This window comes from Rhinolophus ferrumequinum, chromosome 9 (genome assembly GCF_004115265.2).
Source record: "Rhinolophus ferrumequinum isolate MPI-CBG mRhiFer1 chromosome 9, mRhiFer1_v1.p, whole genome shotgun sequence".
Taxonomy (NCBI): domain Eukaryota; kingdom Metazoa; phylum Chordata; class Mammalia; order Chiroptera; family Rhinolophidae; genus Rhinolophus; species Rhinolophus ferrumequinum.
In genome coordinates this window covers 21,481,118-21,508,376 of record NC_046292.1, presented here as the reverse complement: position 1 = coordinate 21,508,376, position 27,259 = coordinate 21,481,118, and the positions used below count along the sequence as shown (strand labels likewise).

At 47.8% G+C, this 27,259-nt stretch overlaps 3 protein-coding genes across 3 annotated transcripts in view; 1 reads left to right on the top strand and 2 right to left on the bottom strand.

Annotated features, from left to right (window-relative positions):
* The window catches only part of SERINC2 (serine incorporator 2), a 50,519-nt gene extending 41,833 nt beyond the window's left edge, over nt 1-8,686 (bottom strand). The window contains exon 1 of the mRNA XM_033113900.1: nt 8,355-8,686. Coding sequence (XP_032969791.1) covers nt 8,355-8,420 — 66 coding nt within the window. The 5' untranslated portion in view covers nt 8,421-8,686. The remainder of the gene's footprint in view (nt 1-8,354) is intronic.
* A 118-nt stretch (nt 8,687-8,804) lies between these two features.
* On the top strand, nt 8,805-16,499 carry FABP3 (fatty acid binding protein 3). The gene is made up of 4 exons (XM_033113903.1): nt 8,805-8,967; nt 12,377-12,549; nt 14,436-14,537; nt 16,193-16,499. Exons 1-4 carry the CDS (start codon nt 8,895-8,897, stop codon nt 16,244-16,246), a joined length of 402 nt encoding a protein of 133 aa, XP_032969794.1. The 5' UTR covers nt 8,805-8,894; the 3' UTR covers nt 16,247-16,499.
* Nucleotides 16,500-17,204: 705 nt separating this feature from the next.
* Nucleotides 17,205-27,259, bottom strand: part of ZCCHC17 (zinc finger CCHC-type containing 17) — a 43,746-nt gene continuing 33,691 nt past the window's right edge. Inside the window, exon 8 of the mRNA XM_033113902.1 lies at nt 17,205-18,101. Within this exon, the coding sequence (XP_032969793.1) occupies nt 17,940-18,101 (162 nt within the window). The 3' untranslated portion in view covers nt 17,205-17,939. The remainder of the gene's footprint in view (nt 18,102-27,259) is intronic.

Below are 27,259 nucleotides of genomic sequence, written 5' to 3'. Positions count from 1 at the left end.
ACCGGAAATGGCCCAGTCTCGTGGCCCACGTGGACGGAGTGAAAAGAGGACATGAGACAGGATCCTTTGGCAAGAGGAAAACTGAGAGTAGTAGTGGGAGGGGGCAGAACTGTCAAACAGAGAGAACACTGAAAGGACAAGTGGCTTTATTTGCTCTAGAGAGACTGTTTGTCTGTTCCACAAATCCGTGCCAGGCCCCGTGGTAGGCTCTGCGGACACAGCAGAAACCCACACAGCCCTCGTGTAATAGGAAAGACGGACTCTGAAACAAAAGGATCCCCATGAAAGCAGGATAATTGCCATAATAGGGAAGACGAGGTTTCCCAGAGGAAGGGACACTTAAGCTGAAAGCTGAAGAGTGACTAGTCGTTAATTGAGAAGTAGGGGCTGGGGAGGAAGAGTTTCATAGGCAAACAGCAAGTGAGAAGCATGGCGCCTCTTCAAGGTACAAGAACGGCAGAGTGGCCGCAATGTGAAGTGCTTGGAGAGGCAGTCAGGGGCCAGAGCCTGGGGGGCTTGGGGGTGGCAAGGTTTGGGGACCTTGTGCTGAAGGTCAAGGGCAGCCAGAGAAGAAGGTTGAGAAGAGAAACAATTAGCCTTTTAACGGCACTCCCAAGCTTGTCCTACTGTTACCGGACAGGAGGCCCTCCTTGGGGTAGTGCCTGGGCTTGGCTCTCACACCGGGGGTTGCCCCTGGCGGAGTCTGGACTAGATTCTCACACTGGGGGTCAAACCTGGGCCTCAGGGAGGAAAATTGAGAATCCTAGCCACTACGTTGCCGGGGGTAGGCCCTCCTCAGCATGATCTCCAGGTTCTTGGCGTCCCGAGCAAAAAGTTGAACGAGACACAGAGGTAAAGTGGTGAAAGAGCAGTTTATTAGAAGAGAAAGTACACTCCAAAGACATACGGGTCTGAACAACAGAGGGCTCAAAAAGCGCTGGCTGGTGAGGACCTGGGAGTTTTTATTTCCTTCTCTTCTAGAATGGGCTACTCCTCTCTAATTGTGGGGCTGTTTGATTGATGCACGTGATTGATAATGGCTGATGGTTATGGTAAACGTGGGCAAGTTTGGGTGGAGAGGGGAGATCTTTTGGGCAGTCATTTCCCGTAGACTATGTTGGACGTGCAGGAATGTTACCTGACATATCCAGGCATCTTGGAGACCCAATTCCTGTCTCTGTCTGCCTCATGTCCCCCTTGAGAGACGTGATCCCCATAAGTCTCTATGGGAAGTTGAGAGACAGATCCCTTCTTCTGTATCTGCTTCCTGCTGAGTGTGGCCGTTGTCCCTGCCTATTGGGGATTCACGGGACTCTCACCCTATCTGATCTTAGATGAGGGGAAGAGGTCTCGAGGTCCGCCTGGAGGAGGACCATGTTGACCTCTGTGGTCGGGAGGTACTGGAAGTCCTGGTGGGGCATCACTTGTACCCTAATGGCCCTTAGATGAGGAGAGATAGATTTTAGTTAATAGAGTTCAAAGTGTTGGCTCAAGAAGCAGGATTCAAAGCCATTGACACAGGGTGACTGCGTGATGAAAAATTGTTCAGCTTCATGGAGCCTGGACTTTCTTCTGATTTAACTGGTCATTCAGTCGTTGGTCACCTGGGAGCTAGGCCTGGAAAGAGCACTATGATACAATGACCATAGTCAACAGACATTAATTGCAAGCTTTAGGGTAATTATTTAAAGCCGGGGGTAGGAGATTTCTATGATTCAGGTTAAAAACAATCCATTACCGATTTGAAAAATGATTATAACCCGGGATTACAGAGCCAAAACACTAGGGAAAAGAAAACTTAGTTTCTATAGTGAGAAGCCCTTTCATTTGGCCCGTATTATTTCCCCCCTGACAGTAGTGGGGTCTCATATCTATGAGACTATTGGGGAGTTGCGAAACTCTCACCCTATATGGTCTAGACGTGAGAGCAGGACTTCTGGATTAGTTTCAACAGATGGAACTGGCCTAAAGCCTTGTTGGAGCATCATGTGGAATTTGAGGGCTGTTAGGTGGGAAGAAATAAATTTTATCAGAAGGTTCGAAATACAGGGTCCAAAGATAAGGGTTAAAATAATCATCAATAATGGTCCTGCAAGGGGAAGAAGCCAGGATGCGCAGCCCCAGATCTTAGACTAAGATCCCCAAGATTCACTTACTTGGCGGATCCTGGAGGGTCTATTTTTTTAACTTTCGAGCAGTATCTCTGACTATCCAGACTGATTAACATAAAAATAGCAATCTTCTTTTAAAAATAAGCATAGCCCCCCTTTTTCAGTGGTCAGGAGATTTAGTCCTCTGCGATTTTGAAGGACTACTACTGCCAAGGAATCCAATCGGTTTTGTAAAGTAATTATGCTCTTAGAAGCATCATTCAGGCTATCAGAAAGATCCTTAGATGGGCTTTGGTAGTAAGCGAGAGGGGTGGATAGTCTGGCTATGCCCATGCTTAGTCCTGTAATGACACCGAGGCCTATTAAAAGGGGAATTTTGTGACCCGTTTGGTTCTTATATATGTCCTCAAAGGAACAGGTAGCGATTGATTATTTGAGGGCTATGTTGATCTCTGGAGCCAGGTAGTCTAAGGTATAGGCGCCGTCCAATTAGCTGGAAGGCATAGATAAGACCTAGTCTGGCAGAGGTAAAATATACCCAGGGTTCTAAGACAAAAGCAATAATGAGTAGCTCCAACAGTTCTGGGTGAGAGTCCCGTGAATCCCCAATAGGCAGGGACAACAGTCACGATCAGCAGGAAGCAGATACAGAAGAAGAGATCTGTCCCTCAACTTCCCATAGAGACTTATGGGGATCACGTCTCTCAAAGGGGACATGAGGCAGAGAGTTAGACAGGAATTGGGTCTCTGAGACACCTGGATACATCAGGTAACATTCCTGCACGTCCAATATAGTCTACGGGAAATGACTGCCCAAAAGATCTCCCCTCTCCACCCAAACTTGCCCACGTTTACCATAACCATCAGCCATTATCAATCAAACAGCCCCACAATTAGAGAGGAGTAGCCCATTCTAGAAGAATAAAAACTCCAAGTCCTCACCAGCCAACGCTTTTTGAGCCATCTGTTGTTCAGGCCTGCTCCTACCCGTATGTCTTTGGAGTGTACTTTCTCTTCTAATAAACTGCTTTCACCACTTTACCTCTGTGTCTCGTTCAATTTTTTGCTCAGGACGCCAAGAACCTGGACATGATGCTGAGGAGGGCCTACCCCCGGCAACGTAGTGGCTAGGATTCTCAATTCCCCCCTCCCCCTCGGCCCCCCCCCCCCCGCCCCCGAGGCCTGGGTTCGATCCCTGGTGTGGGAATCTAGCCCAGACTCCGCCAGGTGCAACCCCCGGTGTGAGAGCCAAGCCTGGACACTGCCGTTTTGGATCCCTGGTGTAGGAAAGCCCGGGCACTGCCCCAAGAAGGGCCCCCTCTCCGGTAACACTACCTTATCTTCCCAGAGTCCTTGTGAGGCTGGCTGGGTGGGGATTGTGATTGATATGGGGTTTTTTTGTTTGTTGTGTGTGTGTGCGTGCACGTTACAAAACAAACACATGCACAATGATGTGTTTTTTGAAGATGAAGAAATTGAGACCTAGAGAGACGGTCACTCGCCCAAGGTTACACAGCTGGTATGTGAGATACAGGGGCAGGATTGGAACCCAGGGAAGTCTCACTCTAGAGCCCCTAATGCTAGAGAGGTGGACAGATTCACTCATTCATTCAACATACTCATTCATTCATTCAATATTCATTCATTCATGCCTACTATCTGCCAGGTCATCTTCTTGGTTGGAGCAAGATTTCAGTAATACATTAGACCAAAGAGACAGATAAGAGAGGTTAAAGAGTTTGGGCTTTATTCTGTCAGCAGCAGGTAGGACAGCTAGTTTCCGGGAAGGCAGAGGTAACTACCCCTCTACTCTGAGCTGCACCCTCTCCTGCCTGGGCAGGGAAAGCCATTGTTCTCCTTCCAGGAAGCATTCTGCCACAGGCAGCAGCTTCTCAGAAGCAAACCGGTGTGGAGTATACCTCTGTCTTTTGCCATCATTTGTTCTCTCAGACCCACAGTATCTAGAACTCTTAGGGAACAAGGAAGCGATTTCCTAGTGGCAGAAAGAACACTCCATTCCACCCACTGTGGCCGCAATCCCCCTGCATTGTGAGCTCAGGGAGGTGTGGATGGAAAAGAGAAAGTAATTTCACAGGGGATCTGATCATAAATTCCTAGCTGGGCAGGTTCTGGCAGTAGTCACACCCCAGGCATAGAACTGCTTTCGTAAAAGCCTTGTCTTTACCTTAAGCAAGCCCTGTCCATCGTCTCTATGCATCTAGGTTAACACCCCTTTGAAATGTCTCTTTTCAGACCCCTCCTTCTAAAGCATGAGCACCTTCAAGAGGGCACATAATCTTAACTGTCCTGTAATTCGATCCCTGCCTTGCTCTCTTCCATCTTCTTGTAATCTTCCTTAACCTCAAGTGCACAGAAGAAACTGCAAACTATTATCCTTGGCAGCATTTACCTCACTCTGTTGAGTTCTTGCTTCCAGGTGTATCTTTAATTAGGCTCCAATAAATTTTGGCAAAAATTCTCTACCGGTTTGGACATTTCTTACCTTAACAGAGGGCAAAAGTGGTGCCTCTCCTATTTACCCTGGATCCCCACTGAGCCCCAGCACAGTGCTTGGACACAGGAGGTGTTCGACTAAGAGTGGTAGAATGGACGAATTATTTAAAGAGAAAGGGAGAGATGAGGACACCTCTCTGCAGTCTCTGAAGGCTCTGGATGACCTTAGTGAGAAGGAGATAATACCTGCATGCTTTTCTATTGGTTCAAGGTCTCAAAGAGCCTTGATTCACTCTTGATCACCTCTGGGACAACTGCCCTGGGAGGAAATCCAAAAGGGAGAAGGGAGGTGGGGGCTGGGCACCATTCACTGAATATCAGTGTTAGGCTTTCCATATGTTATCTCTTTTCATCCTCATGACAGCCCTGAGAAGTAGATGGCCTTCCTCCATCTGGGAGGAAAGGAGACTCAGAAGGGGGAAGGGACTTGCTCAGGTCTCTAGCTAGTTAAGTGGCAGGCTTGGGATTTAGAGCCAGATACTGCTTTTGAATACCCCATGCACCAAGGGAGAGATTGAAGGATGTGGAGAAACCTAACGATTCTGAAGGGAACCAAAGTTTTGCTACTCTGAAGCTTCCATTTTGGGATATTGATTTTAAGTTGTTTATTACGAAACAAGACTCAGAAAGAACCTTTGACCCTCCCCCCTTTCCTCCCTGAGAGATTCAAGTGGAAAGGCCTACTCCAGAAAGGGATTCTGAGGATGGCTGCCTTAGCCTAACTTGAATTAAGTGTGGTAAATAAGAGGGCTTCAGGCAGAGGCCTGTTAGCTAGATGCCCCTGTGTCCGAGTTGCCTAGCAATAATTTGCCTCCAATGTGTGATGTGTGATGATCCCCTCTTCTTCAACTACCTATAAATCACGCGTTCTCACTTCTGAAATGGAACACCCCAGGCCCCTTCTTTTCTCCTTTCTACAAAAATGTCTTACATCCCCAATGTTGCCTCACTGTCTTTGGAATTTTCAAACTGATGTGAATTCCCCATGCGTATATGTTAATGTTTTATTTTCTCCTGTTAATCTGTCTGTGTTCATTTGGTTCTTGGCCCAGCTAGAAGAACTTAGGCAGTGGAAGGAAAAGTATCAATCTTTGTTTAGCCCCCACAATTCCATGGCAGACAGAGACCGAGCGCCACACCACCATTACCAGACAAAGAGAACATTTCCCAGTTGCAGGTAGTGGGGTGGGGTGGAGGCAGTCAGCATCTACAGAATGAGGCCGTCAAGGGGCAAAGGAAGGGGGTCGCTGTGTCCCTGGATCAGTGGAGCCTCCTGCTCAGCATCTTTGGCCCGTGCCTCTCGCATCGCTCCCTGTGCCAGCAGCACATCCCCCAATGGAGGTGTCCAGATGGGAGGGAGGATCCAGGGAACAGCTGAAGATGCTGAGTAGGCCTCCCTCCCCTCCCTCCCTATGGCCCCATGGATCACGCGGGGCTGCCAGCCCATCTCATTGGCTCTCTCCTGGTTACTCATCTCTCCTCTTCTCCATCTTTCCAGCCTGTGGTTGTCATGGAAACAGAGAACAGTGACATCAGCATAGGGTGAGGGCTGGTGAGATGCTGCTCTTCGCAGGGACTGGGCCTGCTGCCTACCAGATGTTATATCCACATCTGGATTGCCAAGATCAAGAAAGGGGGACAGGACAAGGAAAAGGGCTTACATTCCTTCCCCTTCCCAAATGTAGTGAGTATAACAGGCAAGGAGGATGCAGGTAATCGGAGGGAGGAGGGAGAGGATGAGAAGCAGGTGGAAAAGCGTAAGGTGTGGCATAGGAGTCAACTTTGGTGCCTCAGGACTGAGCTGCGGTGGGGAGATGGTCGTAGGGCAGTGAGAACAGCAGGTCTCGGGTTTGTCTGGAGTTCCTCAAAGCACCACGCTGCTTAACACAGGCAGGGCCCAAGAGAGCAAGCAAAATGACTTTCTGGCAGCATCCCCCTCAACCCCTCCCATAGATCTCTATAGCCCCTTCCTCACGGCTGCAGCAGTTTCTAACTCTGTCTCAAAAATACGAAAATTGAGGATTAGAGAAGCAAAGCAATCTGCCTTGGGAGGCCCAGCAGGTGATGAGCAGAGCTCAGACCAGGTGTTGGGAGTCCTGCATTCTCCACTGAGATTATAACAGCAGCAGCAGCAGAAGAGAACATTTATTAAGCATACCATGCTCAGCATTTTCAATGCATCATCTCATTTGATCCCCAAACACCTCTATGGGGTAAATGCTATTTATCATTACCTCCATTTTTAAGATGAAACTGAGACTTAGAGTGCCTTAAGTGAATTGCCCATGGCCACATAGCTAGAACTCAATGGTATGAGAATTAGAACACAGATTTATCTGCCAGCAGCTGTTAGCCCAACCCCAGATCTCCATCACTGCGTTATAAGGACTACGGAGAGAGAGAGCTCTTGTCCCTGGGTCTCTAGCCACTCAGTGCTTGAGCGAGGACGCTGTGTGTCTAAAGGCTGTGACCTTGAGTTAGAAACCATCCCACTCCCCTCCTTGCCCCCCCTCTACCCCCCCACACACACTTGCTCTGGCAGTGAAGTCACCAGGGCTCCATGCCAAGCCCTGAGGCCTGTCCCTGAAGCTTTGGCAGAAATAGGCCTCTCAGTCTTCTGGCAAGTGAATCTGTCCAAAATAATCAGGACCTTGGGGGAGAGAGGGCTCTTCCTCCCTGGCCTCCTTCCCAGAAAGTGAGGGGAAGGAAGGTAGGAGCCTATGTTCTCCACTTCCACGTGGGGAAACAAAGGCCCAGGAAGGAGGGTCCACCACGCTGTATATGGCAGAGCTGGCAGGAGCCCAGGGCTACTAGGCCTGCAGCTCCTGCATATCCCCCTGGGTGAACCTCTGCTGGTTGAAGTTCAGTTGGGAATTTGCTTATCCCTCACTTCCTCCAGGAAGTCTCCCCTGAACCCCAAATCAGGACAGGCCTCCCTTTACAGTCACCATGCTAGTTTTGTATCTGCCTACCCAAAGGTGAGCTGTGTGAGTGTGTGTCTTATTACGGTTGTCTCTCCAGAGCCTAGCCCTGGGCCTGGCACAAAGTAGGTGCTTTAATGAATGGTTAAGAAATGAATGGTTCCTCTACGCTTCAGTTTGCTTATCTGTAAAACCGGGATAATAACAACACCTACCTCACGGACTTTGTTAAAAAGTCCTATGAGACCCTCAGCACGCAATAAACATCAATACGAGGTGTGTCTTATCAACAGAGCTTTGTAAACTAGAACGTGCAGAAAAACCACTGGGTAGTTTCTTCAAAGGAGGCGACTGACCGCTTGCTTGTGGGCAGAGGTCAGAGAAAGGACAGCAGGTGAGGGCTGTAGCAGTCCGGCAGGTAGGGGACAGAATTTCTGAAGGAGGACAAGCGAACCGATCACAGCAAATGCCAGAGCTGTGCACAGAGGTCAGAAAAGCCTGGAGCCTTGACAGGGTGGATGGGCAGTTGGACTGCTGGGTGGAAAGGCACATGCGGGAGACATTCCGCAGGGAGGGGAGAGCACGTGTGGAGCGGGCAGGGCCTGAAAGGATAATGCTTTCGCCCCCAGCAGGTACAGGGGCAGCTCTGCTGCCCATGGAGTCCCTAGTGACTCTCCCCGCCACCGAGCAGTGGGGCGTGGCGGGAGAGCGCAGATTCTGGTGCCAACTAGACCAGGCTTGCAATCTGGGCTCCAATTCACCCTTTCATTTACTGTGACCTTGTCAGTTCCCCTGTTGGTCTGCTCACCTGCAAAATGAGGACCAAGATGCCTGCGCCGCGAAGAGTAAGCCAGAGCTTTCCCGGCGTGGGCATCAGCCCAAGGGCGAGTTTCTTTTCTCCTCCAGTCTCTCATCTCTGCTCTAACTCCAAAATCAGGGAGGGACTGGGGGGATGGAAGACGTCTGCGGTATGCGCCCCAGCTCGCGGGCATCGTGCCCCCAGCTGCTTCCTTCTCAGATTCCAAAGAGCGCCTTGAGGCCAGGGAGGGAGCCGGTCTTGCCAGCCCGGGATAGGGGCTCGGAGGCCCGGCATCCGCGCTGACGCAGGCGAGCAGAACGCCACTGGCTGCCCCCTCCGCTTCGGCGGGCTGGGGGATGGGCGGCCAACCCCTGGAGGGTAAGAGCCAGCCCGGGGCTTCCTATTTCGGGAGCGGGGGTGTGGGCCACGCCTCATCACGTGATGCCAGGGCTATTTAAAGCGGTAGCGCGGGCTAGGAGCTGCGGGTCCTGGAGTCCCTTCCACACCAGCTTTGTCGCTTCTTCTTTCTCAGCGTAGCCCAGCCTCACCATGGTGGACGCCTTCGTGGGCACCTGGAAGCTAGTGGACAGCAAGAATTTCGATGACTACATGAAGTCAATCGGTGAGCGGGATGCTGGTCTGGGGAGGGGTTGGCCACGTGTCCAGACCGGCGCAGCGCTCCCTCCCTGGCTGGTACCCTGCTCGCCTGCTGCGTCCCTCCTGGCCAAGGTTGGGGGGTAAGGTTGGGCGGAAAAGGTGGCAGCCTGGCCTAGGGCATGTGAGGCGTGACGGGAGGGGGCTTTCACCGTCTGAAGCTGGTGAGAGGGATTGCCAGGTAGGAAGGCGCAAGGAGGCAGATGTGCTGGTGGATTTGGGGGTAGAAAGGTGCTTTTGAGGAAGAAAGGTATATGATCTGGAGGTAGGGATAGGGTCTGCATAAAAAGAGAGCACTGACTGAAGACGGTGGGATGCTAGCCAAGGGAGGAAAAGAATAGGAGCATAGGTGGTTTAGGAATTGGAGATGTGAACAGAGAAAGGGAAAGGGGTGACCAGGGAGTATACTGTGGCCTACAGAAGTAGGAAATTTCCAGGAGGAGGGAGATGGAAGAGTGGGGAAGGGCAGTGATGGGATAGGAAAAGGAGGTGGGATAGGGGCCTGCATAGTTAGCAACAATCCCTGCCCCTCCATGCTGGGTAGGGAAAAGGATTTCCCCTGGAGGATTCCTTCTTTCTCACCAGCCAGTCTCTGACCTTGTCCCGCGGTGGTGTGTAACCTGGCTTTAATCACTGCCAGTGAGCCTAGTGGTAGGGTGAGGCAAGAAGTCCCCAAATCACCTAGAACCCAAGGCTCAAGCACTTGTTGGGGACGGGTATGATGGAGAAAGCCACTGGACTTCCCGAGTGCAGCAAAGGGTCCTGGAGCAAGGCCATGACCTGTTAAAGGCAGGGCGGGTCTCTGGTCTAAAAGGGTGTGGTGTTGGGATGCACAAAGGTAAAAATTCAAAGAATCTTACCGGTGAGGTCCTTGGAAACCCCTATACCTTGCCTAGTTCAACAGATGGGGAAACTGAGACACAGAGAAAGTAGAAACGTCATAAAAATTCCACAGCAGAGATGAAACCCTAGATTTCTAGATCTGCAACCCAGATCAGCTCCCATATAGCCCCTAGGTTTGGGAGTGGTTGGAACTCCTTAGCTAAGGACTGACCTCACCCCTTCCCCTCCTAGTATGTGCTTAGATGGAGAGGGTGATAACTGTGTTTCCCGGAAAATAAGCCTCAGTTAAGATCTCAACCAGATGGATGCATTTAGTACGCTATGACAATGTTCCAGAAGATGACATGACTGACTGTAATTGGATAAATGTAGATTGTTGTACATGAAAAAAATAAGACATCCCCTGAAAATAAGCCCTAATGGAGCAAAAATTAATATAAGACCTGGTCTTATTTTCGGGACAACACGATACCCTTTCCTGAAATCCCCGGCTATGAGATTATCCTAGTTCCCCAGGCTGGGACAGGGAAAACTGGAATGTTGGTCATGGTGGAGTTACGTTCCCTGCCTTAGTCCCAGGGAATGCTGGCTGGATTACATCAGATACCCGAGGGGGAGGGGCACTCCAGACACCGCTCACTTCTGTTCCTAACCACAAGTGTTGGCCCTGGAGGCCCCAAAGCCCCTACCTTGTACTGGGTACTACACCTGGACTCCAGGAAGGCAGCCATTCTTGGAGAAGCAGGGGGCCCTGGGCAGCTGTTGGGAAAGTTGGGGTGCCCAGGGTTAGCTCCTCCTCCCAAGCCTCCCACAGCAGACATTCAAGCTGAAGACCTGGGTCCCTGAAGTATGCTGCAACGTGCTTACCACCATTGCCCCCCCTTGGGCTAGGGGGCTAAGAGTCCATCCAACTTGCTTCTCTTGTACAAACTGAAAGGCTGAGGCCCATAGGGAGAAAAGGCCCTCCTCAGCTCTCTCAGTAAATAGCTCGTGTCATTTCTAAGAACTCAGCTCTTCCTAAATCCTCTAAATTCTGTCAGCCCAGTTTCAGTCTCGGTCCCTCCCTCACTCCACAGGTTTCCTTCCTCAAACACTCCATCCCTCCAGGTGGGTCCGATGCAAACAGAACTCCTTGTGCAGTGGCAAGGCCCAGGAGTGGAACTGGCCTCATCCTGACAGTAGGGGGCGAGGCCAAGTCCCTCACTGGCCAGGCAGGGTGGGCCAGCCGCGGCACAGCTGCAGAGGCTGCCTGTGCCCCTCGTTTTAGACCAAAAGTTCTCAGGGGGCAATGAGGCTCAGCCTCGGTCAGTAATTGCAGGCACATGTCACAGGAAGCCGAATGGCCCAGGAAGAGTAGTGAACAGTTCTGGAGCCTAGATTCAAATCTAGGTCAATCACTTACTCTTTGATTTTTGGGCAAGTCACTTCACTCTCTGAGCCTCGTTTGTAAATTGGGGGTATTAAAACCTACCGTTCATGGCTATTATGAGCATTTAAGTACAATAACCCATGGAGGGCATGGGTTAAGTACCTAGCTGCCAACAAGCACTGTGTAGCCAATCACATCTGGGGACTTGACACACACCACCTCACCCCACTGGGCTGCTCCAGCCTCGCCTCTGCCCTGGAGGACAGGTCAGCATAGGCTGCTGGGGGCAGAGGGGCGGGGAAGCTATGATGGGAGGTAAGATGCAAAAAATCGCAGGGACACACCTTAGACTTTGCTTACGAGCTCTTTGTTTTGTACTCTCTTGCAGGACACTTAGGGTTTTACCCAAAACCCAGGGAAGCCATGCTTGGGTCAGGAAGGGAGCCCCCACTGGGCCTTAGACTAGGAACCAGCAGACCTGGATTCGAGTTCTGACTGCACTACCACTTTAGGCCTCTCCTAAATCTGTACACTGAGACAGACATGCCTTCCGCCTACCTCCCAGATCTGGGATAAGAGGCTTTGAAGATGTTTTGTTGCCCTATATGGGGACAAGAGCACCAGGTGGTCTCATGATAAAAACTTCCAAAGGTGGAAAACGCTTACCCTAAGGCTCTGGAAGTCCACATTTCTCTCCTTTCCCTAGTCTGTGGCTTAAAAGCTACTCAGGTGGTGCCCGGTGCTCCAGCCTGGGGAGGAAGTATAGCTGAACCATAAAACAAATCAGATCTGTGACCCTGGGCTTCAGGGCTATCTCAGTTTTTGCATCTGTAAAGTGAAGATAATAGATTAACCCTTCAGGAAGACCGCAAGGATTGAATGAGGTAACACACATCCAGTTCTTACCACACAGAAAGCACTTAATACCTTATTCTCATCTCAGCTGTCACCAACTTCCTGCGGCATGCTTGTCTCTAAGTTCTCACCTGTCTAATGGGATCAGTAGTGCCTCTTCACCACACAGAGCTAATGGTAAGACTGCAGTCTTGGAAAGTTCTCGTCCTCCTCTCCCTCTCACATCTAGGCCTGAGAGTTGTTTATTGAGTTCCTGGTACCCCGCTTCTCTGCTCCAGTCATATACTCATAACCTTCCCTCTGCCCTCAGGTGTGGGTTTTGCTACCAGGCAGGTGGCCAGCATGACCAAGCCTACCACCATCATCGAAGTAAATGGGGATACTATCACCATAAAAACACACAGCACCTTCAAGAACACGGAGGTCAGCTTCAAGCTGGGGGTGGAGTTCGATGAGACAACGGCAGATGACAGAAAGGTCAAGGTGAGTCAAGGACGTGGGCACGGGGAATAGAGGGCGCTGAGGCCCTGAGAGAATAGGCTGGTAGTCTTGCACCCTGTTATTGCCCTTTGAGGGGTAGGCCATTATGGGGGATTGAAATGAACAAGGGCCATAAAGCCTGTACAGTGCTGGGATGGCCTAGATGCTAAAGGCATGTTTGTTCTGTCTTCTTGTTTTCCTCCATTTTGGGGAAGCATCTACTAGTTGCTTCTGGGGGTGGGTGGCACGGTCAGGATGTTCTGACCTCAGTGTCTACTCCAGCTCCAGCTGGGTGACCTTGCACATGACATGCAGCAACTCTTTCTTTCCCCTTCCATAGATGGGGGAATGGTGTAGCCATGGCTGTGACTGCAAATGATTTAGGAATGACGCCCAGAGGTTAGGGCCCTCCACTGAGTTAGCAGGTCGTCCTGGCCTCCAGCATGGGAGACAGCTGGGGACAAGGGGTTGAGACCTCCTCAGATGCTTCCTCTTCTTCAACTTCCATGTCCCGGCTTGGCCAGTGACCCTGAGGAAGTATTTCCAATGTTGCCAGTCCACCGGCAGGAAAAGCTATATTCTGGATGGGGCATTGTCTTGGGTGTTTGTAGTGTCTTCTGATCAAGCCTTAGTCCACCTTCTCTCAGGGAGGGAGGGGATGTCTACCCCCAGTCTCATGCTTGCCACCGGGGGGGGCTGTCTTGGCAGCTTGCCTCAGGTTCCCCCGCCCCTGGTCCAGGCATGGGAGAGAGAGAACTAAGGGTGTCCCTGCAGCAGTATCCTCCCACCAGACCCTATCATTCAATCATTCAGTCCCTCGGCTATTTCCTATTCCTCACTGCTGCCCCCAGGAAGGACAGGGCAGGGTATGGTGTCCTCCTGGTGGAGGAAGCTAGAGCCCAGCCCAGGACCACCTGGGAGGCTGGCTGGCAGCAGCGCTAGGATGCGCCACTACATTCCTGTACCTCTTTGGACTAACTCACCTTCTTGAGGGGTGAGAACCCCAAGTAAACACAACAGTAGTTCTCTGGGATGCCTAGACTAAAACTAATCTGCTCTAAGCAGGCAAAAAAACGAGGGGAATGGGAACACGGAGTAGGGTGGTGGCACCCTACTGGGTGGCACCCCCACCCAGCCCCAAACCCATACACACAGCCTTCTCACATTCTACTGAACCCTGCTCAGTCAGGGTCCCTCAGCCTGGCCTGGGGCCCCCAAATTCCTAGAGAAGAAAGACCTGGGAGAGCTGCCAAAAGAACCAGGTGACGCAGGCTGGTAGAACTCAGAAGACTAAGTGGGCATCTGACCAGGGCTGTGGAACACTCCAAGGGCACCCAGTCCCAGGACCTGGTAGTTGCTGCCCTCTTGTCAGCTGAAGGGGTCACATGATGTGGATAAAGAAAAGGGGTAGGAAGATAGGCCAGGAAGTGTAATTTAACAATACCTCCCCTCCTAAGGATCGTTTAGACATTATGTGATCACACTAGGCTAGAGTCTCAGGACTCCTCCTCACCAGTCCTTCCGAGGGATACAAGTTGGTACGGCATGGCCCTTGTATCTTCGGGGCACTGGGACTGTGGCATCACCTAGAACACGGCGTAAGTGCCCCTCCTGAAATTTAATGCTGGTGGTGCTTCTCAGAGCCAGGCTGTCTGGCCCGACCATGCTACCTGCCTCTCTCTCGTTGCTGAGGACAGTAGTGCAGCAGAGACGGGACATGCAGCAGACATCCTGTGGGGCTAGGCTGCCGGTGGGCTGCCTGAGCGCCGGTCCTAGCACCGTCATTAGTTTGGGCCAGACACTGAATCCTGTGGCCCAGTGACCAGACCCCATGCTGTCCCTCAATCCTGGCTCAGATCACAGCTCAGGCCTCTACCTTCTTTCCACAGTCCATTGTGACACTGGATGGAAGCAAACTTGTCCACTTGCAGAAGTGGGACGGGCAAGAGTCAACACTCGTGCGGGAGCTCGTCGATGGAAAACTCATCTTGGTAAGATGGACAACTTTGGAGCCTCGTCCAGTTCGTTACTACTACTGCCCCTTCAGCCCAGCCTGTTGTAAAAAGCTAAGGTCTTCCTCCAGCAGCAATGGAAGCTGGGACAATGGAGGGTGAAGACTGGGTCGGGCTGGTGGGAATTTTCTAAGTAGTGCTTTGGAATCACATCTCAGGCCTAGGTTCAAATCTCAGCTCACAGACTGTGTAACTCTGGATGAGTCATCTTCAAGTCCAACTATAAAACAGGTTAGTAACACCAACCTTGTAGGGAATGAGACAGTGGATGCAGAGCACAAAGCATCACTGACACAGGAGGAATGCAGCAGCTGCTCCACAGCCTTAGTTTCCCCCTCTGTTGCTTTGGCCCAGAGGTAGAAAGCAGGGCCAGATCTGATCCCAAGTCCCTAGGAAAGGCTCCTACCTCCTACCATTTCCCCGAAAATAAGACCTCGCCAGACAATCAGCTCTAATGCGTCTTTTGGAGCAAAAATTAATATAAGACCCAATATTATATTATACATATTAATTACATTACATTACATTACTATACTATACTATATTAAATTATACTCGGTCTTTTATTTTATTACAGTAAAATAAGACCGGGTCTTATACTAATTTTGCTCCAAAAGACGCATTAGAGCTGATGGTCCGAGAAGGTCTGATTTTTGGGGAAACGCAGTAGCACAGCGTTCTCCCCGCCTCCTTAGGATGGTACTGCCCCATGTAAAGCCTTTGGGCAGTGACAGGCGGGTGACTGGTGGGGCACTGACAGCACAGTCCTTCTTACCTCATCCCAGCTCCACCTCCTCTCAGTGCTTTTCATGCCTGGCCTACTGCAAGTACCTGAACATAGCTTGGGTAGGAAGTGACAACCAGGTTGGCAGTTCTGTCTATTTAGGGACAAACTTGGAGACTTCACTCGGAGAATGCAGCCTTGACTGAACACCCCCAGACCCAGGGGCAGAGACAGTGGCCACTCGTGGTCTCTACCGCCTCTCTGCAGGGCCTCAGGTTTTTGCTCTAGCATCTTCATGGCAGAATTTTCTTGGGTTAGTGTAACCTGCTCACTGCATTCTTGCACTCACAGGGAGAAAGGGTCCCTGCAGAGTTAAGAATGAGGTGCCTACCCGTGGTGGGAATGTGATATGCAGGACCAAATACTCACTGGGCATCAGACTGGTGAGACCATGGGCCTGGCTCTACGATGCTAGGCTAGATGGTGGGGGCTCAGGGCTCTGGCCCTGGGACTCCTGAAGTTAGGGAAGGAAAGGAAAGTGGGTGGCCTAACAGAGTCCTTCCCCAAGTCTCTGGATATTTTTATTCCCCTATTTGAGTACTACGTGCTAGGACCACCTTAGGCACTTCGGCGGAACGGTGTAAGGGAAAGCAGAACACTCTGGGATCTTGACCAAGTTACTTCCTCTCTCAAATCTCATTTTCCCAAATCTCTAAAAGAGGGATTACAATGTCTAGCTTGGTGTACATATTGGAAAGAAATGTATGTAAAGTGCCTGGCACATAGTAGGTAGTCAATAAATGAAGATAATTAGGATGACGGCGGAGGGCTCGTCCCCTCAGACTGGAGAGTGCTCCCAATATGTGTTGTGCCCTCACCCCTGCCCTAATCTGACTCTCTTTCCTTCCAGACACTCACCCATGGCAGTGTAGTTTGTACCCGCACTTACGAGAAAGAAGCATGACCTGTCCACTACTTCACTGACTGCTCCTCTGCCAACTGCCTACCCCTGGACTCAGCACTAGATTGCCTCATTTTTTTCCTCTGGCATTTTGTATAAATCCGCCTTGGTTGGAGAAATTCTTCTGGGAATCCATCCTGGATCCAGTTCTGGTTCCCATTGTGTTTGTTTTTTTTAACTGCATCCAAAGGGTGCTCTGAGGTCAATAAAGCGAAGCCAAGGCCACCTAGTTGCCTTTTTACCTTTGGTGACATGACTGAGAGTCTCTGTTTCCCTATGTGTCAGAGAGTGGGCAAAAATGCCTGCCTGAAGGTCACTCAGGAAACAGCACTGGATGAGAGACTGAAATGGACAGTCTCGGGGACAGGGTCGCTCATCACCTTCCATGTACAATACAACAGCTGTACCTATACCTTGCTTACATTGCCTTTACCTCCTCCCATGGCCAAATGAGTGAGTCCAACCCGCAACAATCAGTGGCCCGACTTACCCAGGCTTGGCTACTGAACTGTCACCTCAGGCCCATCCTGTACTGAATGCCCCTGGGTCTGGACGGTTGCTCTTCGTTGTGCAGTGCTGTGGTCTCTTTCCAGAATGCAGGCTCAGGGCAAAGGATCCATGCTTATGCTATGGTGGTGGGAGAAAATGCCCACTGGCCAGATGACTGCTGAGCTCCCACCTATGGCCCAGGCCATTACTTGGGGTTACAATTTCTTACTGGTTCTCTAATTAGCTCTGGGGGAAAAGGTCATCTGATCATTTCAGGAGGGAGGGCTTATAAGTGATCTCCTAAGAAGGCTGTGACCTGCTAGTACCTCTGGCTCTGTACCTCAGCTGGGCCTCTCTGCACTGTCTCAGGTAACATATTAAATGTTTTTCAGTCAACTTATGTAGACGCAGTGACTTTAAATCTGTAAGTTACCTGGGAAGAGAGATTATAACAATAAGAACTTTCAGTAAGTAAGTTTAAAACCAAACACTTGCATTTAGTGCCAGGAATTTAAGCAGAAACCTGAAGTGAAACCAATTGATGCACACAGTAGCAAATGCAAAGTAAAGCAATGATCTTGGCTTGAGCTGTCTGGTTCCGTGGTCTGGTGGAATGTCACACACAAGCTCGGTCACTGCAAACAATGGTGTTCTGGCTGTGACCACTGGCTGTCACTTCTAGCATAGTTGAATCATGTTGGGGGAATGGAAAAAGTGAGCACCACTTCTTCCCATGTTCTCCCCCCCTCCGCCCTGTGTTGGATGCAGCAGAGATCACCCATCAACCAGCCCAGGGCAAACGAGCAGGGAGGGGCCAGTCTCTGCTCAATTACAGTCAGGCTCACCTCCACAGCAGTAACTGTGGCTCTAACCTGGACTCCTATTCAGGAATCAGGCTGTGGCAGTGGCAGCTGGAGAGGGTAACAGGACCTCCTGCTGAATAAGGAAGTGGGTGAACGAATGGGTGAGCTGCAGGGGGTCACTTGCAGAGGGACCAGGAGTGATGAGGAAACAACTCATTCAGGCAGATGCTTTTGACATCTAACTCCCAAACCTGCCTGCTGCATGAAGGGAAGCCATCTCCCATGGGAGGGAAATCATGGGGTGGGAGGCCATATTCTCACTGTTGAGTCTTTCTAGGAGCCAGGGCTGCGAGGCACAAGGCTCCTGGTTCCTTCTCCTTCAACCACCCCTCTACTCTGCACTCTCACTCCTTGTGCTTCTTCTTGTGCTTCTTCTTCTTTTTCTTCTTCTTTGCTGCCTTGCTGTCTTTCGATGTGTGCCTTGCCCTCTTGCCTGTATCACTCCCAGAGTCTGAGCTGTCAGAGTCAGATGACTTCCTGTCTCTATGTTTCTTTTTCTTCTTTTCCTGAAAACAAAATTTAAAAACTCGACATCGTATGTGTATAATTGCTTTAAAAATCATGGCATGTAATCAATAGGGGACCACTTAATAAATTTTAAAACATTAAAAAGAATAAACTGTATCTACTTTTTTCAAGTACTAACATGAAAAAAAAGCCCAAAACAAATGAAAGGATCAAGTCATAATACAGTATCTATGCATTCTAGATTCCGGTGTGTTTAACATATATGTGTGTATTTATATACACACACATACATGCATACCATATAATGTGTATATATATTTACATATACCTATGTTTAAAATACACAGAAAACAATGGAAAGGATGCAAACTGGTAACAAGTGTTACCTCAGGAATGTACTGAATGGGGGAACGATAGGAGTCTTTGACTTTTCCATATAAGTCAGTCCAGTTTGATAAGGCTCTACCTGCTGCCCTTGAATATCATTTCTAACCTTTTCGACAACCTTACAAGATTATACTGATAAAGAAAAAAGCTCACTGGGACGGCCTGGTGGCTCAGGTGGTTGGAGCGCCATGCTCCTAACGCTGAGGTCAGCCGTTTGATTCCCACATGGGCCAGTTGGCTGCCCCTCTACAGCTAAGATTGTGAACAACAGCTCTCCTCAGAGCTGGGCTGCTGTGTGCTGCTGTAGTCTACTGTGTGCCGCCATGAGCGGCCAGTGGCCAGTGTGAGTGGCCGGCAGCCAGTGTGTGCTGCTGTGGGCGACCGTGTGCCACAGTGAGTGGCCGGCAGCCGGCGAGAGCTGCCATGAGCTGCTATGAGCGGCTGACCGATGGCCTCAGCCTGGGGAGCGCAAGGCTCATAATACCAGCATGGGCCAGGGAGCTGTGTCCTACACTCCTAGACAGAAACAATGGCTTGAACTGGAGTGTGGGGGGTGGCGGGGTGGTGGGGGAGGCGGAAGAAAGGAGGAAGAATAAAAAAAGCTCAGAAAGAACTTTCTCAAAACTATCCATGACACTGCTGTCAGAGTAAAGCATAAACTCATAATACAAAGGATGGGAGGCAGATTCCCCGGCTTCTGTGTGATGCTCTGGGCAGTTTGTCAGCTCTGCACAAACCTTTTCCTGAATTACAAATGTGTACATTGCCTCAGGAAAGTTTTTAAGAAGAAGGAGAGATTATGGGAGGACAGAGACAGAGCAGAAGAGGGCGAGGCTCCTGTGCCCCCAGTAGGCTTTCAACCAGCATCTTGCGAGCTCTAAGTCTGTCTGAGTGACTGTCTCAGGAGCTGGCTGTGAAAAATGAACAGGACACTGAACCAGGTGTTCCACCCAGACTTGAGCTTGGGCTTTGCCACTTACTATTACTATTCTGTAACCTTAGGCAAGTCATTTCACCTCATCAGGTTTCCTCAAATGTAAAACAGAGAATAGCACCTAAGTCACATGGCTACGGTGAAGATTTAATGAGATAATATCTGTGGCTGGAGGTGAAAGCCACTCGCCCCAGATCACACAGGCAGGGTTGGGATCTGCCTGTGTGAGATCACAGGACTCGAAATCTCTTGAATTTTCCTCTGTAGCATATAGTCCCGCGCCCTATACGGTGGTATGGTGGTCAGAACAACAATTTTGGAATCAGAGAGAAATAAGTTCAAATTCCAACTCTACCACTTACTAACTGTGTGACTTGAAACAAGAGACTTAACTTTTTTGAGCCTTAGTTTTCAGTAAATTGCAAATAATAAACATCTACTTCAAAGGATGCTATCAGGATTAAACAAGTAAGTTCTAACTGCAGTGCCTGATACATGGTTGGCACTCAACGGGTAGCCAGAAGTATTGCATTATTCTGTCATTTCAGAGGACTCCCAGAATGTTCTGACAGTCTGGCCAAGTATCTACGGCAGATGAGTCAAAGTTTTGAGAGGAGATTAAATCAAAATTCCTTCTTGGAGTTTCCAGCATCATAGAGGGAGGAGACACTTCCTAGGCCTATATTACCAAGCTGTACATGGCTGAGAGTTGGCAAACCAATGGTTTGGCTTATGGTACTGCACCTTCCTGGGTGGCAAGATCATGGAAGCCCGTTACAGGTTATATGGGCTTGGGAGCCTCACCAGGTTCTGCCCCTTAGGTAGAGCAAGGTCCTGAAAAAGTAAATAACCAAATGCAGAGCCTGGTACCCATTTCCTCTAAGCCTGGCCCAGCCTGAAAACATAAATGAGGAAGGAGAGTAATAATACAGCCTTACATCCAAGTAGCACTTTCGTTTATCAAGCTTTCTGCATCCTTTATTTTATAATAATAATCTGGTAAGGTCAAACTGCAGGAATTATTACTCCTATTTTACATATGAGAAAACTGCAACTCAGAGAAGTAAAGTGAGTTGATCCACGCTAAAGCAATGAGAATGTTGTACTTTCTTATTCAGAATCTGACATTATTTCCACTTTGCTCTCTCTCAAAGATGCAGGCTCAGGAGAAGGAAAGAGAAAAACAAATCACTAGAGAAACCTGGTGTGCTGGGACATGGGAAGATGGCCTTCTAAACCTGACTCGATGCAAAAGCTCTTTTGCAACGTGAGCAAAGAAAATCTAGTCCTCCAGCAGGTGGCGACATTTCCATTGTGTGTCTAACCTTGGGCTAGAGAACAAAGAACAACCAATCACTTCAGAAGTTGTAGTTCAAGAGGAAAGTTGGGAGTTGGGGTGGAAGGAGATGATGGAGAGCCCGAGGTGAAACTAGCTTCTGGTCCCTCGACTGCATTCATGGGGGAAGTGGTGAAGATAAAGGGTAAAAGAATGACCGGTGGAGTGAACCCATTGCAGACAGGCCAGGAGGGGAATGGGAAAGAAGCCATTGCTCCAAACTGCTCTCTAGGAAAAGCACACACCTGTGCTATAGCAGCTAGCCCACCCATTGTCTCTGCTGTTCTGAAACAGGATAGCAGCAACCCAGCGTGAGAGAAAAACAAAACCGAAAACTGAGAACGGGGAATAATAGCTAACATTTATTGAGTACTCAATTTTTCTAGATGCTGAGCTGGGCACTTTGCACACATACCTCATTTAACCTTCACAGCAAATCTATTATGAGAGCATAATTATCCCTATATTTTCAGGAAAGAAAATTCTAATTTCAGAGAGGTTGACTGAGATGGAGCGACTTGCTCAAGTGGCAGAATGTATGTTTGACTCAGGCTGGGTCCGAATGTGTATGTTCTTTTGAGCCCCACCTCTATTAAACGCAGCAACTAACTTAGCACTTCCCAACCAAAAGGTACTGATTTGGCCAGAAATCAATCAAGCAAGCAGTTATTCTTTTTATTTATTCTTAAGAATTATTCTTGAGAAATCATTGATTATTTTCTTATTCTTGAGAAGTGATTGAATCTCAAGAGATAATTTGATTCTCACACTGATTCTCTAGGGTAGACTTTTGGGAAATAGGATAGAGGATGAGTCCTGGCTAGAATTTGCCTACAAGGCACCAGTTTATCACAGCTTGGAAAGGGCAAGAACAGAAGAAAAAGGTTTATTAATCAACTCACCAAAATATACTGAAGTTTACGACCGGCGAAGCACTTTAGAGAGCCACAGTTACACAGTGTTGCTTAGAAGATGAGGTAGACACACAGATTTCTAATATAATTCAGACAAACAGACTACTATTTACACTAGTGGGAGATGCAAAGTAAACACTGAGGAGTGGAGCCTGGCACCATTCCTTCAAACCTAAGCCAATCTCCCCAAAAAGGAAAACACTAACTCCTTATAACCACACAGTACAACAAACAGTTGAGTACCTTCTATGAGCTAGGAATATTTATTAATTAATTTGTCTTTTAGAAGAGTTGAGTGAGGTCAGAAATTAGGGATCAGAAGCCTTCAAAGAACAAATTATTTAACCAAGGAGGAAGACTAATCAAGATTCCAGGCAATCTATGGAAGTGATGTAAAAAAAGTACAAACATGCCACAGACACACAAGGGAAAGAAATCAATTATGTCCGAGGAATACGAGGATGGCTTCATGAAGGATAAGTAATGTGTTGTGCTTTTGAAAGATGAATATGGTTATGGCAGGTGGTTGGTGGTGGTGGTGCTGATGCAAGAAGGGAAGTGAGGGACTTGCAACCAAAGGGAAGACAGAATGAGGCAAATGCTTGAAAGATCTTTCAGAGAGTGATAAATTATCCTGTGCGGCTTATTAACAGTGTTATTAACTTAAAGACCTGGGTCCAGGAATAGTCCGTTCTCTCCTGCATCAATTTTTACCTCTTTACTGGCTCATTCCCAACAACAAAAATTGTTTTAAAAAGTTCCCATTAAAAAAAAACTGGGTGGCCGGATGGCTCAGTTGGTTAGAGCGCGAGCTCTCAACAACAAGGTTGCTGGTTCAATTCCCACATGGGATGGTGGGCTGCACCCCCTACAACTAAGATTGAAAATGGTGACTGGACTTGGAGCTGAGCTGAGCCTTCTACAACTAGATTGAAGGACAATGACTTGGCTCGGAGCTGATGGGCCCTGGAAAAACACAGCTCCCCAATATTCCCTAATTTAAAAAATTTAAAACAAAAAAAAACACAACCCTCTTAAACAATTTTAACCAGGTTGTTACCGCACCACTCTACTGAAACAGCTCGTCAAAATGACCAATGACCCTCACATGGTCAAATCCATGGTCAATTCTTGGGAGTCATTCACTTGATCAGTCAAATTTGAGTCATTCACTTGATCAGTCAAATTTGACACAGTTCATCTTCCTTAGAATACATTTCTCACTTAACTTCCACCACATTCTCATACTTTTCTGCCGACTTCCCTAGCTAGTCCTTTTCAATTTTCTTTGCTGGTTCATCCTCATCTCCATAACCTCTAAAAGTTGGAACACTCTGGGGCTCCAAGTCCTCTAACCCCTTCTCTTCCTTATATTTATTCTCCAGGTTACCTCCTATATGAACTTAAATATCATCTATATGTAGATGTCTCCCAAATTTACGTCTTCTTAAAAATTGAAGTGACTTACAATATTACATGAGTTTTAGGTGTATAACATAGTGATTTAACATTCAGACACATTATGAAATGATGACCATGGTTATGTCTATTACCTTCTGTCACCATACAAAGTTATTACATTATCATTGACTATATTATCTCTAACTTTATATCTCTTACCTGGGCTTCTCTTTTGAACTCCGAACTATATATCCAACTGCCTACTCTACACCTTCATGAGGGTATCTGACGGGCATCTCAACTCCTATGCCCTGCCTCCTCCCAAACCTACCCTCTCCAGATGTCTTTTCCATCTAAAGTCCTGATTGCTTCCCACTCCCATACGTATTTCTCCATTCCTTCTCCTCTTAACTCGTCTTCCAGTTAGTCCAAAAACCTTGCAGTCATCTTTTTTTATTTTGTTTTTTTAATTGGGGAATATTGGGGAACAGTGTGTTTCTCCAGGGCCCATCAGCTCCTAGTCGTTGTCCTTCAATCTAGTTGTGGAGGGTGCAGCTCAGCTCCAAGTCCAGTTGCCATTTTCAATCTTTAGTTGCGGGGGGCACAGCCCACCACCCCATGCAGGAATTGAACCGGCAACTCTGGTCGAGAGCCCACGCTCTAACCAACTGAGCCATCCGGCCAGCCCTCCGGCAGCTCAGCAGCAGCTCATTGTCTTCAATCTAGTTGTGGAGGGCGCAGCTCACTGGCCCTTGTGGGAATCGAACTGGCAACCCTGTTGTTCAGAACTCACGCTCTAACCAACTGAGCCATCCAGCCGCCCAGTCATCTTTAACTGTTCTTTCCTATCTCATATCCAATCACTCAACAAATTCTGTCAGCTCCACGTCCAAAATGTAGCCACACTTAAACTCCCTTCTCACCACCTCCACCATCGTTCTAGTCTAAGCTACCATCATTTCACTGGATTATTAATATTGGCCATTAACTAATTTGCTGCTCCCACCCTTGCTTTCTGGTATCTAGTTTACACATCGCAACCAGAATAACTCTCTTAGGAGGTGAGTCAGAACATATCATCCCTCTAGTCAAAAGCCCCACCTAGTCTAATGACACCCACCTCACTCTACGTGAAAGCTTAAGTCCTCATATTCTCTCATAAGGCCTTGGTTTCCTCTAAATCCCACTCTTCTCATTCACTTCACTCCAGCTACACTGGCCTCTTTACTGTTCCTTAAACATGCCAAGCTCATTTCCCAACATCCGGCCATTGTATTTGCTGAACTACTCTCTCCCCACTTATCAGTAGCTTGCTTCCTTCAAACATCCACTCAAATGATACCTCTCAAGAAGCGTCACCCTATCTAAAATAGAAAGTCACTTATTCCCCTGCCTCCATTCCAGTACTACCTCTCATAACCAACTTAATTTTTCCCCATAAAACTTATCACTACTTGACATATTAGTATTATTTTGTATTTGTTTACCAGTTCATTGGCTGTGACCCCCATTAGAATATAGGTCCACGAAGAGAGGGATTTTACCTGTTTTGTTCACTATTGTACCTGCCTTGACGAGAAAAGAGCTTGGCACACAAAAGTCCTTTTAATGAATGAGGTTGGAGTACAGTGTGTGTGGGAAGGGACCATGAGAGATGGTGCTGGGAAGAGTCTGAAAGGAACTCTGACTGGATTCCACAGAAGGGGAAGCACTGAAGGCTTCTGCGGAGTACACTGGACGACAATCTGTGCTCCTCCAGAATGGCCCGGGACTGGCAAGCTCGCTCTCTGTCTCTGTCAGCTAGGCAGCAGAAGAAGTTCTCGGAGAGAAGGACAGAGCCAGCACTGCAGCGAAGGGATGACATTCCTATTTCTGTTCTTCTATATATAGTACAGCAGACAGTAATTATAGTGGCTACATCAACAGGAGAAAATTATATTTTGGATCAAATGTAAACTTCACTATAATCAGTGGGCAGCCTGATCCCTGAGGTACATGCTTCCTCATAATAGAGCACTGATTCAGAAAGACCACGATGGCATATGATAAGTGAAAGAAGCCAGCAAAGCACAGATCACAGGTTCATGGAAAAATTAGCCAGGGCTTTACTATGAAAACCTCTATTCCTATTTTGCCAACAACTTCAAATCCCATTTCCATCTGCAACACACAGTTTCCTCTTGTTCTAACTATGCCCAACAAAAATGACTTACAATTTTCAGATATTGGGACAAAAACTGTCATGGTACCAAACAGGTATAAATTAAACCAATGCATACTAAATTTTTGGAAAAGGGCATACATTCGATACATGTATATTTAATAAAAAAGGTAGGGGGATCAGGGCTAGAAGATCTCTCATTCCTGCCCCTGCTCCCTTCATTATTACCTACCAGCAGAGGCAGGCATCAGGCCCTATTGTTCTCCAAACTGAGGGCAGGTCTCACTGAGTGAAGGAAACTGAGGAGCTGCAGATAACAGGGATTATAAAGTCTATTCAAAGATAGTGCATGCCGATTGTGTGCCAGGCGTTATTTGGAACAGGTGACATCCTTTCTTTATCCTGGGCCATTTCCTAGTTCCCCAACTTGCCTAGCACTTCTCCTGTCTGAGAGGTTTTACATTAGACATTCTCTTCCACTGGACTGCAGAAATAAGTGGGACAATGAAGCAGTCTTGTCAAAAAGCAGAGATGAGAACCTAATAGCCTGTTCCTGACTTTCAGATTTCAGTTCTGAGTGGCCCAGCCATACTTCATTTCCTGCCATTGGATTTCTATGAGATCCAATACCCCCTGGACGTGTCTGTCCTTTGCCACCAGAGGTACCTTGGTTGCTTACCTTTCTCCTTATACTATTAGCTGCTTGGGTGTAGGTGCTAAAGGTCACAATGAAATGACCTTTATTTCATTGTAAGTTGTGCATCACATATGCTTTCCACACACAAGGCATTCCTGCTACCCACAGACCTATTCAGCAACATGGACTACTGAAGTCACTTCCCTTCAGAGGAACCTACTCGGTTCCACATGTGACTCCCAGAGCCAATGAGTGCTGGAACAGGTATCCGAATCTACCTCTCTCACACACTCCAAAACACCCACCTCAGGCCAAAGTTTTTACTGGTAGGGAAAGCCAACCTCCTGTTGGAATCAAAGATTTAGAGGGTGAAAGAAAATAAACAGGAGGCCTGGAATCTTGATTTATGGTTGTGAACAGAAATAGTTCAATAGAAAACATCAGATGGTTGCCTGGTGACAGAGCAAAAACTAGCAAAAAAGTAGCCTTATGAATCCTGATAAGTCAAGCACCTAGGTAACCCAATATACAACAGATACGTGAGCACTCAATACATATTTGTTGAGTAAATAAAGAATTGAAGAGCTAAATGAATTAAAGGTTGAAGTATGATATATAGGAAAGAATATTGGGTTAGTAATCTTTAGACCTGGGCTCTGACTTCAGCGCTCTCTCTTATAGTTGTGTGACTTCTTATCTAAATTTTCATTTTCCTAATGTATAAAATGGTTGGATAATAATACCTACTCTGGCTGCCTCATAGAATTGTATAAGGATAAAACAAAATACAAAATATGAAAATATTTTATAAACTGTAAGTGCTAAACAAATATAAAGCATAAAAGATAAAGAAGGGATTAACAATGAGGTGAAAAGACAATAATGCTGGATGGTATCTTGGGAGAAACGTGGGCATCAAGGGAAAAGTTTTAATGGTTTCAACTCCCTAGAACACTTCTAATCAAAGAGGACTCATGGGTTAGAAGTTTATATACTCAAAGGTACTTTAAAAAATAATTGAGGTGTGATGATTATTACTGCCATTGTTCATCAGACCATTCTTCTACTAATTGAACAGCTATGGAGAGTACGATAATGGGTTGACCAAGTAGGTCATAAAGAGCTTCTTACTAGCAAATGCTTACTAATTGTTTTAGTGAACTGAAATACATATCTCAAAGGAGCTTTAGAAACAAAGCAATAACTAATTGCACCAAATGTATTAAGCAACGCAAAAACCACTTAACCAAAGACCACAGAAATGAGATATCCAGAACCACTTTAGGAATCTGACAAATATCATTTAGATCTTAAAATATTAAACGAGAAAGAAAACTCCTTCGAACATATAAATGGAATCACAATTAAAAATCTAGCTCTACTAAAGAAGTAAATTACCTATTTGCAGACATAATCTTATATATGT

Coding starts and splice junctions, on each gene's coding strand:
- FABP3 (XM_033113903.1), top strand. CDS start 8,895: ATGGTGGACGCCTTCGTGGGCACCTGGAAGCTAGTGGACAGCAAGAAT. Junction 8,968..12,376: donor TGACTACATGAAGTCAATCG/GTGAGCGGGATG, acceptor CTCTGCCCTCAG/GTGTGGGTTTTGCTACCAGG. Junction 12,550..14,435: donor CAGATGACAGAAAGGTCAAG/GTGAGTCAAGGA, acceptor TTCTTTCCACAG/TCCATTGTGACACTGGATGG.